The following is a 12,409-nucleotide window of genomic DNA, read 5'->3' as shown; positions in this document are numbered from 1 at the left end:
CATGGCATATGAAGTTAAGGGAATATCAGAATGCCAGAAAAAATGACTGTGTGGAATTCAGAGACACATAGAAGACCTTTATGAATGTTGTCAAGTGAATTAATAAACCAAATCAAGAGAACAAATCCACAGTGAGTGCCATCATGTAAATAGAGCCACACTGCGCAAAGCCACCGTCTGGGTCCCATAGAGCTGGGGGACCATGACTGAAGAATATTGTGCACCCTCTCAAATAAGGTCACTCTGTCAGGCTGGTTTTCCCCATTTCACTTTGTCTTTGTTACAAGGCTTGGGTATGGTGTGGGGACTGGGGCACCAGAGAAGTGACTATGGAGTGAAAACAAGGCATCAATAAAACTTAAGTATAAAATCTTGTTCTTTTCATCCATCCCTCCCCTCCCCCCCCCCCCACCCCAGTGATTTGGAGAATATGGAAGCCAGGGCATGTACTGCAGGGTGAGTGCAGAACACAGTACAGCCCTGTAAGGATTGAGTCAGGAGTGATAGAATCCAGCATGAGCTGAGGCTGGCGAGGAAAGGCAAGAACAAAGACTGGGCTTCTCCACTGGGGGAAGAGAGGCACATCCGAGGGGAGTTTGATTGGTGCTCAGGAGAGAAGAGATGAGAGAAATGAACAGTTTGGAGGAAGAGCTCCACTCTTAGTTGGCAAAGTACCATGAGTAGTCCTGGACTTGAGGGGACGAAACAAAGATGGTAGTTAGGGAGTTAATATCCCAGATAAGGTAGACAAGTAACAGAGCACTTCTCAGGTCTTCATGATGAGTTCAAGGAACCATTGAAGATGGGAGGGGTATCATGGCACTGAATGTGGGCACATCTTACCCTAGTACTCAAAAAAAAAAAAAGGCCTGCACCCTGAGAACTCTAGGCCAGTGGCCTTAACTTCAATTCCTGGCAAAAATCTAGACTATCTTGTTAAAAGAATGGTTAATGGAAATCTGAGCACAAAGCACCAGCATCACTCCCATCAAGAAAACCAAATTTATGTTATTTCCTTTTTTGACAGTATTACTAACGTTGTTACAGTTTGACTAGATTTTCAGAAAATGTTTGAATCTTTATGCTTTTCTTGTGGAAAAGATGTGGAGATTAGGGCTGGAAGATAGCTGAGTTCAGATGATTTGTAACTAGTTGAATGGTCAGCCCCCCAGAGGAGTCCCACATTCGCCTGCTCTGCCCCCTGGTTCCAGCTCCCTCCCACGTGGTGGCAGCATGTGTAATCCTGTCATGGCCCCAGCAGGGAGGAGGAGTAACACACTGAATGACAGAGCCCAAAGAAAAATCATGACTGACCAAAACTTAGGGCCAAGTGAAAATACAATGAAATTCAGTGGGAATGAATGGGACGGCTTCAGCTTCCCCCGTTCGAGTTGGGGGAGGGGTGGCTCGAGCAGGCTGAAGACCAGGAGGGTGTTTTCGCAGAGGCAGCTCCATCCGAGGCAGCCACGACAAGCCTACCGTCTGACGGGGGTCCGACCCCGTCCAGAGGAGTGTGCTATCTAAGTGTCCTGCTTGTGGAGGAGCCTTGGTGTGCTAGAGCATGTCTGGTGGGGGCCGCCAGGAGAGGGAAGGGCTTCAGCTCCACAGACGAGCCTAGGCCATGCAGATGGAGGAGACAGACGGGGCTGGAAGTCTTTGGAAGACTCTCGTGTTCTTACTCCCAGAGGTAGAATCAGAGGTGGGGGGTAGACCTTCCCAAGGGGCTGATACAAGCTGGACAACATGACGTATTAGGATGGGCTCCCTCAAGAGAAAGCTTGATGAGCACTGGGGGCGCTGTTGTAGCAGATTCTCGTCGGGTCTGGATCAAACTCAGTGGCCTTTGGGGGTCTCTCTCAACCCTGAGATTCTGCAGGCCCAGGGCAGTTCAGCCACGTGCCCCAGGTCTTGTAGGTAGTGTGGGGCACAGAGCTGAGATTCTCCCCCCATCCTGTTCTTTGCACTATACCCAGAGGAGTTAGAACCTTATTGTCAGAGTCCCTTGCTGTGGTCTTCCAAATAAATTTACTTGTCTGATAACTTAGGTATAAATTAGGTCAAATGTCTGTTTCTTTAATGGCATTTATGAAAAGAATAGCTATTATTTATATGATGCTTTAAGGTTTGCAAAGCACTTTGCAAACATTATTTCATTTGATCCTCACAACAACTCTGGGAGGAAGGTGCTGTTATCCCCATTTTACAGGTGAGGAAACTGAGACAAACAGGGGTTAAGTGACTTTCCCAGGGTAACATAGCCAGTAACGTTCTGAGGCTGCATCGACATCCTGCACTTCATCCACTGTGCCAACTAGCTGCCTAGTGAAAAGCTACAAATCAGAAGATTGTTGGAATTGGCTGTTGTGTTTAAAATGCCTGTCTGTGACTTTCCCATGCCATGGGGTCAGGGAGAACTGAGAACTTCCAATAAGTTAGTAAGTCAGCAAGCACTTACTATGTGCCAGGCACTGTGTCTGGTGCCAGGAATGCAAATATACAGCATGAAACAGTGCCCGCTCTCAAGAAGCTTATGTTCTAAAACAGAGACAAGAGGTACATCTTTAAGTATGGACCGAGCCCCGTACTGAGCACTTTATAAACATTTGCTGACTGACTGCGTTGGAGACAGAGGATTTGAGTTTAGATCCTGGTGCAGCCCCTTATCTCCTCTGTGACCTGAGGCAGTTACTTGGTTTCTCTGGGCCTCAGTTTACCTAACCTATAACATAAAACAAATGGACTAGATGACCTCTGAGGCCCTGCAGAGCTTCACAGCTGGGATATTATAAATACAATGAATAGAAATAAATACAAGCTAATTGGTGAAAGGCCACTAGTGTTTGATAAGGAAGTTTATGAAGAATTAAGTAAAAATGAGCTGATAATTGAATGTAGTCATACCTCTAAAGAGACATGTAACTATCATGCACTCCCTCTCAGCAGTGGTTCAATTATCCATTTAACTCCTTGAAAGAATCTTGGGCCAGAGGGGTAGAGAGATTTCAATCCATGCCTTGAGGTGAGCTGTGAGATTTTACCTATAGGACATCTGCTTTCCCACATTCTGTCACGTGCCTTAGAGATAGTCCCAGTGATTACAGTTTGGTGAACTGTCTGTGTGATGATCAGCCTCTCTTAGTTTGCCCAAGCTGACCCACACGTGGCAGAAACAGTCTGTAACCAGACTGATGCTTAGAGCCTTTCCAGCTTGGCTGACACTGCTAAGGCAGCTGAAAATGCTTGGCATATCTAATGATTCAACATTTGAATCCATATTTTGTTTGAATTAATAAATTACTTTGGGGGTGGCTTGGTGGCACAGTGAATAGAGCACTGGCCTTGGAGTGAGGAGGACCTGTCTTCAAATCTGGCCTCAGATGCTTGACACACTTACTAGCTGTGTGACTTTGGGCAAGTCACTTAACCCCAATTGCCCTCTGAAAAGCAAAAAAACCCACCCAAATTTAGTTTAACCTTTTTCCTGTTTTTTAATTTGTCTACTTTTATTTTAAAATGATGGGGAAGAAATTAATTAACTTTTAATTTATTCTCTGCTTCCTCATACTAACTATAAGCTTACAGAACTGTGTAATAAAACCTCTCTGGCCATGGATTAAGATGCTTCCTGGAACTTTCCTCCTGGTATGCCCTGCTGTTTGTTGATTCAGGAGCTTTCAAAGCCAGAATTGATGCTATCATCATCTTTGATTGTATGGTCAGGTACCTGTAGGTAGCGAGGATTGGCCTGAGCCTGCTCCAGCCTGACCCAGGCAGGAAAGCTGTGCTCTCTAGCCCCAAGTCTGTTTCTGGCATCTTTGAAAGGCTGGCTTCAGAGAAGTGATTGGTTTCTGATTGAGTTCTTTTTCTTTGGTGGTGCCATCAAAGTACATTTTAAAAGTGTGGCCTCAGGAAATGTGACTCCAGGAAGAACATAAGCTTCTATTAAGTGCCTGCTGTGTTGGGCCCTGTCCTAGCCCCAGAGGGCTCTTGATCTGGAGTCAGCTCTGTGTCCTGTGTCAAAGTTTTAGTTGTATTTTTTAGTATTGAGGTAACAAAATGATGTAGGTATTTCTTGAAATACAGAGGAAATCCATTCCTAGAAAGTTATGTTGTTATAAATTCCACATATTTGGCTCTGTTTTCTGCGTTCTTGAATTTAAGACACCATGATGTAATTTTTCCATAGTGTTCCATTTGAACTTATCCAACTGAATCTGATGTTCCCTAATTCATAAACCAGCATAGTACAGTGTGTTAGATTTGGTGTGAAAGATCCTGGGTTCGAATTCTACCTTGCCTATTGTCTATTTTTGTGACCTGGAATTAGTCACTTCTCTGGGCCTCAGTTTCCCATTTATGAAAGGAGAGGGTGGGACTCCATGACTCCTAAGGTCCGTTCCAGCTTTAAGTCTGTGATCTGTGATCTCTGTCTGCCATGAGATTTCAGTACAGCCTTAATTGACATGATGCTCTTCCCCAGAGTTTGAATAACGAGGCCAGGACCTCTTTGATTCTGTTACAGGTATTATCATGCTGGTTGGCTGGTTACAAGGAAAACATATCCTGGATATGTTTACTATTGGCGTGAGGTGAGAGAGAAGCTGGCGTTTAGTCTTTCGGGTTTTGTCTAATGGTTGTGATATCTTGAGCAATTTTCTAAGAGGAGGGAACAATGTCATTTGGGCTCCATTGTAGTACTTGGTGCATTACAGACTAGATGGGAAAACTCTGTTCTTCCCCCAGTTTTTATGGTCCAAAAGAGGATCTGTTTTGTATATACTGTGTCCATGTTTTAAAGTCTACACCAGGACTGCGTTTTTCTCTAGATTGCTGTGTATTTTGTTGATCTTAACATTTCACCCCTGCTTTTCCTGTTGTTTTTTTTTTTTAAAGAACCCTTAAGATTCCAACAGTTTCGTAGATTGTAGTGAGACTAAGAACTTTAGGCTCATTCATGTACTGATAAATTCTACACAGGTTTAATAAAACAACATATTTTGTGGTTTATTATACATTAGTGATTTAATGTATTGCAGGTCAGACCAGCAGCACTTTTTCCAAAAATAAGTTTTTATTGATGTCTTTTGTGTTTTTATATCACTGTAGTTTTCCCCAGAATCCCTCTCCCTCCTTGTCCCAGTGAGCCATCCCATGTAACAAATAGTTTTTTTTTTTTTTAAGATAACATAAGAGGGGGGCGTCCAGGTAGCACAGTAAGTAAGAGCACCGGCTCCAGTGTTGAGAAGACCTGGAGATCGAATCCCGGGCTCAAACACTTAGCACCCACCCAGAAACACCTGGCCGTGTAACCTTGAGCAAGTTACTTAACCCCAATTGCTTAGGGGCGGCCAGGTGGCTCAGCGAGTAAGAGCACCGGCTCCAGTGTTGGGACGACCTGGAGATCAAATCCCGGGCTCAGACACTCAGCACCACACCCAGAAATAACTGGCCGTGTAACCTTGAGCAAGTTACGTAACCCCGATTGCTTTAAAAATTAAAAAAAAAAAAAGATAACATTAAGAGGGGGAAAATTGGCATAACTGATCAGTACTTTGAAGAAATTTGAGAATATGTGCAATGCACAGCACTTGTAGACCTTCCCCTCATTTCTGCAAAGGGGTGTGGAAGGAGGGTCTTCTGTGTCTTTTCTTTTGAGAGATTGATCAGCAGCACTAATTCTTTGGTATTTTATTACCTCCATTTTAAGTGATTTGTTCAGAAAGCCGGTATGGGTGCTTTTCATTTGACATGTAACTCTCTGTTGCAGTCTGGCTGTAGCTGCCATTCCCGAAGGCCTTCCCATCGTGGTAACTGTAACTCTGGCTCTTGGCGTCATGAGGATGGTGAAGAAAAGGGCCATTGTCAAAAAGCTGCCAATCGTTGAGACTCTAGGTGAGTCACGCTAACAGAGTGCATTTGACTAGATGAGAATTACCGAGCAAGGTCAGCACTGAACTTAGAAAATTTGTTCCTGAAGCTCGTAGTACCATCACTGGAATATGGCCATGGAGGGCAGGCCCTCGTAGCAAAGCCACCTGTGACATCAGACATGAGCATCCTGGCAGAGGCTGACTTCTGTCAGCAGCATCTGATACCATAATGCTGAAATCTTTTAGAAATGCACATCATGAATAAGCAGAAATGCTAGCTATCAAGTCCACAAAACTTTCATTTCATTATTACCAAAAAGGTGATATTGGCAAGACTCACTGACGCAAACAAAGATGGCTGGGGAGCCGGGCATCTTGGATTTCCTGGAGACATTTTCTGTGCTGGGGCTACTTTTTGCTTTATGTATAAGATGGTGAATTCATTGTCTCTTTGGGAGCCCTCTTTTTTTAAAGGCCCTTTCTTCTGAATCTGGGATATACAAAAAGCACTTTGAATTTAATTTGCCTGTCTGGAAATTTAATGCTGTGATCTGAGCCATCAGATACCTTGTGATTTCTCAGTTCTAAGAAGTTTTGCATGTTTATGACCCAGGTACCCAGTGAGTTACCTCCAGTGCCCATTCCTGCCTCTGCCACCCCCAGATTCATTAAACTGGATCATTATGGGAAACTAGAAATGAGTAGGGAGGGGGAAAGCACTTAGAAAAAATGTTTAATATGGAAAAACATTTTGATTGTTTTCTGAACCCTGAATGGAACAAGCATGATGAGGGGACAGTTTTGAGCCCAACATTCTGTCATTTTCGTGGTGCAAGTGAGTCTCCAGGATCCAGTCTCCAGTGGTCGAGTCATTTTCTCACTCATCTTCTGACTAGCACAGCTTTCCAAGTTCATTTGTTTGTGTCCCTTAAAGACCTCTGTGTGTGTTGCACTGTTCCCTTTTCTGACGGTCCTGCCCTGTCCTCTTTAAGGTTGCTGTAATGTGATTTGTTCTGATAAAACTGGGACGCTGACCAAGAACGAAATGACTGTGACTCACATCTTTACATCGGATGGACAGCACGCTGAGGTATCTCGTGAGATTTCTCCTGTTTGTTTCTATTCAAGGCACACTTTTGTTTGTTATTTTATTTCTTTTTTTCATAATCACTGAAGGCATGCCTGTAGGAAGGAGTTTCACATGTCATTTTAACTTGCTCACAAATTCAGGTTTCCGCAGAGTAGTTTTAAGTTTATCATCAGCAAAGCTGGGTTCTTCCTTGTTGCTGTTCTAAAGAGCTTTTGTAGATCAGCTGGGAAGTATTTACTGTGCACATTATACTGGCTGTCCACAAAGTCTCAGGGCAGTCCTCAGCTTGAATAGCTGCATGTACAAAGTACTGCACTGAATGCCACGGGTCACTGTGCCGTTTTTAGCAGCTTCTGCGTCTGACAGTGTTTCAAGCCCCATTTAGTCTTGGCACCATCACCAGCTAATCATTATCATCATTATTACCAGTTTAAATGTCCTGTAAATGCTGACATGAGGCTAACACACAGCCGCTTTAAAGAGATTTAGATGGTGCCTTCTGTGGAGGGAGTCTTATTAATAACGAATGGAAGTTGTGACATAAAAATGTGGTTAGAGCCATGTGCGTAAACGAAGAAGAGCAATGAGTAGTTTGCCAGGACTTGCCTATCCTTGTTAAAAGCACAGCTTAAGTTTCTTTTTGCATAGTATGTAGACAGTTAAGTGGCACTGTAGACAGTCAGGCTTGTGACTTTGGACAGAATTGTACTTTGGACGCTTGTGTGAAGTCTCTGACTCTAGTGGGACGCATTGAGGTGCATGTCCTGATCCAGTGGGACGTCAGGATTCTGCTTTCTTGTGGACTATTTTCTCATTTGTTCCTCATTTTTCCGTTGAACACAATCTGAACTCTTGCAGTGGGCTTGTGGTGTCTATGTTCCTTCCAGCAGCTCACATCCCAACCTCTCTTCACGGTCTTGTGAGATTCTGATCCATGTTATCGCTTTTAATGTTAAGAAAAACTCTAGGTCAGCTTCATGTTATATATTAAACTTGATTAGTCACATTCAGAAGAAGGGAAGCATTAAAAAAAGTGTGTGCCACGTTCGCTCTATTTCAATTCGCTTGACTAAGCTTTGATTTGTAAACTTGGAATCATACAAGTATCATATGGTAGTTGTGATTGCTAGTTAAAATATTCCTTAAATGCTGAGGTGAAGTTAACACACAGCAGCTGGAAAAAGATTTCAGATGGTGGTACCTTTCTATAGATGGAATCTTATTAAGTGCTAATAGAAGTTTCCCATTTTAATCAGATCTTATTAGACAAAGAAAACATCAAATTGATAGGCCTATTAAGTGGAATCTATCCTGAGTCTTTTAAAGTATTGTTTTGAAGAACAAATTCAAATGCTTTTCTAGGAATATGCCTTTTGCAGCATTATGGGATAAGTTAATTTGAACATTACCTATCACTGTTTGCTCTCTCCTCTCTCTACTGGTCAGTAATTTTGATGCAAGTTTATGTAATTTCTTAGGTCACTGGAGTAGGCTACAATCAGTTTGGTGAAGTCATACTTGACGGAGATGTTGTTCATGGATTCTATCACCCCTCCATTAGTAGAATTGTTGAGGTAAGTGCTTAGCTGCTAAAGAGAGCAGCTTTTCAAGACGACTTGGTGTGTTCCAGTGGCTTTGTAGTTACATGTGTATTTCTCTTAGGTGGGCTGTGTGTGCAATGATGCTGTGATTAGGAACAGTACTTTAATGGGAAAGCCTACAGAAGGAGCCTTAATTGCTCTTGCAATGAAGGTATGTGTTTATAAGTTACTTGATTTCAGTTCCTTACCACCTAAGACTTTGTCCTTGGAGATAGGATAGCAGGACTGATTTCGTCTCTGCTTATGAGTGACTCATATACCTTCTTAATTTTTTTAAGTATAATTTTTTATTCCGAAACGAATGCCAAAAAAGTGCATTTTCACATACACATCAGAACATAAATGGATTCTGTATGAATCTATGAATTGCCACATCATGTTAGTTGCTTCTGTTAAAATGTATTTAATAAATTCTACACATGACTTTTGGAATTATCCAAAATTATCCATTTTTGCTTCATTTGAAACTTCTTTTTCTTCTATACAGTTAAAAAAAATGTTTCAGTGGCCTTTTTTTCTGGCATCTCTTGAACCAACTGCCCTCTCACTTCTTTTTCCCACCACTAAAAACCCTTGTAATAGATGAATATGGCCAAGCCAAACAGAGCCACTGTGCCTTGTGAGACCCTTTTGGCAAGCTAGTGAAATGGATATCCATTCAAATGCATATGATGAAATACAGAAGGCTACAGTGAAAATCAGAAAATAATGTTTTTTTAAATCTCACAGACACAGATAAGAATCTGTTTTATTTTAGTTTTCACATTATCTTCTTGAGGCTTTGTCTCTCTGTCATCTCTCCCAGGCTAGGGTCAGCTGTACTTACAGCCAGACCCCAGTGCCCACAGGTTCCAAAGCTCTCGCCTGCTCTGTTTTCTGGCCTGGGGCATTCGTGCCTCCACTGGCAGCTGAGGGCCTGTGCCTGTGGGGTTCTCTTTGTTAGAGCCACGTCGGGGTGTGCCTCTGCCTCCCCTGGCAGCCAGGGTGGTAGGGCAGGCCCGTCTCCTAGGCTACAGCCAGTGACTGGCACATTGGCTTAGGAGTCAGGAGAACCCAGGTTCTAGCCCTGCCCCACTCCCAGGGCTTGCAGTATTCTGGGAAAATCATTTAAACTTTTGGTAAAGTTACCCAACCCCCTCCCCTCAGTGACTGACTCATGGCATTACAGCTGTGGTCCTCAAAGAAGCATGAAGTGAACCAGAGAGAGACCAAGAATATGCTGGCCTTCTCAAAGTCAGCTCATGGCACAGTAGACAGAGCATGGAGCCTGCAGTCAGGAAGGTCAGAGAGTTCAGATCTGGCCTTGTGCTCATCTCCTGTGTGGCCCTGGACCAGTCTCTTAACCTCTATCTGCCTTTGTTTTCTCATCTGTAAAATGGGGATCACAATAGCCCCTATCTCTCAGGGTTGTTGTGAGGGCCAAATGAGGTAATATCTGTAAAGGGCTTAGCACAGGGCCTGGTGCTATATAAAAATATTAGCTATTAGGAGTAGCAGTAGTAGTGATCTGTGTGGGATGAGGTTGAGCCTTTGACCTTGGCTTCTTTGCATTGGGGTCATACAACTGAAGCATAGTTGTCTTTTCTTATATTGTCAACAATCCAAGTTGGTGAAAAAAATATTTTTCCTTTTGTGTTTTATGCAGATGGGTCTCGATGGACTTCAGCAGGACTATTTAAGGAAAGCAGAATATCCCTTCAGTTCTGAACAGAAATGGATGGCTGTGAAGTGTGTGCACAGAACACAGCAGGTATCCTTCCTATGAATGACTTTCCATGCTATCATCACACAGCATCATTTCCTCTCTGATAACTTAGTTAACGGTTGTCCTGTCTGTTCTGTCAGAGCCTAGATGGGAAGTCAGCAGAACTCTGTGTAATTAGTCAGATGAACCCTTCTCTCCTGCTTTCTTTCTTCCAAAAATAAACAAATTAAATTTTTCAGGTGGTCAACAACAGCCAGGAGCACAGTATCAAAGCATCGTAATGAAACCCCTCTGTTTGTGGGCAGAGGAAATGGGTTTCAGGTTCAACCTTTGCAGGAATTATAAATTCCTAGAAAATAAACACAGTTGGAGAAAAACTGAGAGCAATTTCCTTCAAGCATATGCAGCCAACCCTCTTTTGGAGGCTTCCTTTCCCAGGCATCCTTGGCCCTGGGTCAACTTGAGCAGCCTTCCTTGGCCTATGTCTTGAGAAGTCACGGGGAGAGTTTCCTGAAAGTTCTCATTGTCCATTCTTTGTAAGAGCACTGATCCAACTGCTCCATTACTGAGGGGAGACTGTGATTTCTTTGTGACCGTTATGATTCTCAAGGCTCCTGGGGCGCAACTTCACTAAAACTGCAGAAAAGACCTTTGGGGCTTTTTTTTTCTTCCATTCAGCAAGTTTGACTTATGTGTCTTTCGTGAGCAGAGCATTTCTATGTGATATCAATAAAACCCAAAAGGAAGAGCTAGAAAGAGAAAAAACATTTAAAATAATTAGATCCTGTGTAGAATTCTGGGGAGTCTACCTACCACACCCTGAAACAGAAATAAAGGCAGACCCAGATAAGCAGAGGACAGGACAAGACATTAGAATAAAAATGACAATACTACCTACGTTAATTTGCTTTTTCAGTATCTTATCAATCAGATCACCAAAGGATTACTTAATAGACGTATAAGAAATAATAATGCAATTCTTATCGAGGGAAAAAAGGTAAAAAACTCAAGGGAAAGAATGAAAAAAGTAAAAAGGAAGGGACCTAGCAGCCCTAGATCTCAAGCTGTACTACAGAGCAGTAATCATTAAAGCATTTTGGCACTGGCTGAAAAGAGAGCTCTGTCTGTGGAACAAATTAAGGACACAAAATACAGAAGCAAATGTACCTGGTAGCTCCTGCTCAGTCCGCACAAAGACCCCACCTACTGGGATGAGGACTTGCAGTTTGGTTTTAGTCAGTCATTAAACAGTTACTAGGTCCCTTCTGTGTACCAGGCACTGTGCTAAGCCTAGGTGTATAAATAAAAATGAAGATAGTGATTGCTCCCAGGGAACTTAGGGTCTTGACTTGGAATGGTGACACACAGAAGGAAGCTGAAAAGTGGGCTTGTGGCAGGAGGAGAAGGTTGGGGTAGACAGGGAAAGAAGAGTTTCACAGAAGTCCAAAAGCAGGGTAGCTGGTGGGAAATGGGGAGAAGATATTGCTGATCAGCCTGCTCTTTCTTTTTTTTTGCCCCTGATTTTTTATTTGTGACATTCATTTAGAAAAAATTTTTGAGTTCCACATTCTCTCCTTCCATCAGCCCTCCCCTACTCACTGAGAAGGCAAGCAATATATCATTTAGACATGTGAAATCATGCAAAACATTTCCATGTTAGCCATGTTGCAAAAAGAAAAAGGTAAGAAAAAGAAAGTGAAGAAATTATACTTCAGTTTGTATTCAGAGGTCATCAGTTCTCTCTGGAGGAGTCAAGCATTTCTCATCACAACCCCATCTTTCAGCAGAGGCCTGGAGCCCATGGCCTTGCCTTCCAGTCCAGGGGTCCAGTCAGGGCATGGGTGGGATGTGAGGACCAGGCCCACCACTCAGTCCTGCAGCAGAGGGAGATCGCCCAGAGGAGAGTTTCCTGGAGAAGGAGGGCATGATGAAGAATCTAGAGACATGTGTAATGGTTCTTAATGAAAGAAAGAAAGAGGGCTTGTTGATTATTTTTTATCCTGGAGTTAAGAAGGCAGGGTCTCAGGAGGATCCAATATGTTATACATGTAACGAAAATAGAAATCTGTAAAGAGTTTTTGTTCTGGATGCATTAGAGGGTGTGTGTGTGTGTGTGTGTGTGTGTGTGTGTGTGTGTGTGTGT

General features: G+C 43.0%; 1 protein-coding gene across 3 annotated transcripts in view; it reads left to right on the top strand.

Moving 5' to 3' along the window:
- Positions 1 to 12,409, top strand: part of ATP2C1 (ATPase secretory pathway Ca2+ transporting 1) — a 110,126-nt gene that overhangs the window by 71,187 nt on the left and 26,530 nt on the right. For all 3 annotated transcript variants that reach the window (XM_069088394.1, XM_069088396.1, XM_069088395.1), the window contains 6 exons: positions 4,523 to 4,589; positions 5,768 to 5,892; positions 6,863 to 6,960; positions 8,439 to 8,534; positions 8,623 to 8,712; positions 10,207 to 10,311. In XM_069088394.1, the coding sequence (XP_068944495.1) occupies positions 4,523 to 4,589; positions 5,768 to 5,892; positions 6,863 to 6,960; positions 8,439 to 8,534; positions 8,623 to 8,712; positions 10,207 to 10,311 (581 nt within the window). The remainder of the gene's footprint in view (positions 1 to 4,522; positions 4,590 to 5,767; positions 5,893 to 6,862; positions 6,961 to 8,438; positions 8,535 to 8,622; positions 8,713 to 10,206; positions 10,312 to 12,409) is intronic.

Source organism: Petaurus breviceps, unplaced genomic scaffold (genome assembly GCF_028583685.1).
Source record: "Petaurus breviceps papuanus isolate PSGF00001 unplaced genomic scaffold, PetGlider_PUasm1.0 185, whole genome shotgun sequence".
NCBI classification, from domain to species: Eukaryota; Metazoa; Chordata; class Mammalia; order Diprotodontia; family Petauridae; genus Petaurus; species Petaurus breviceps.
The sequence above is the reverse complement of the archived record's forward strand: the minus strand, read 5'-3'. Positions and strand labels throughout refer to the sequence as shown.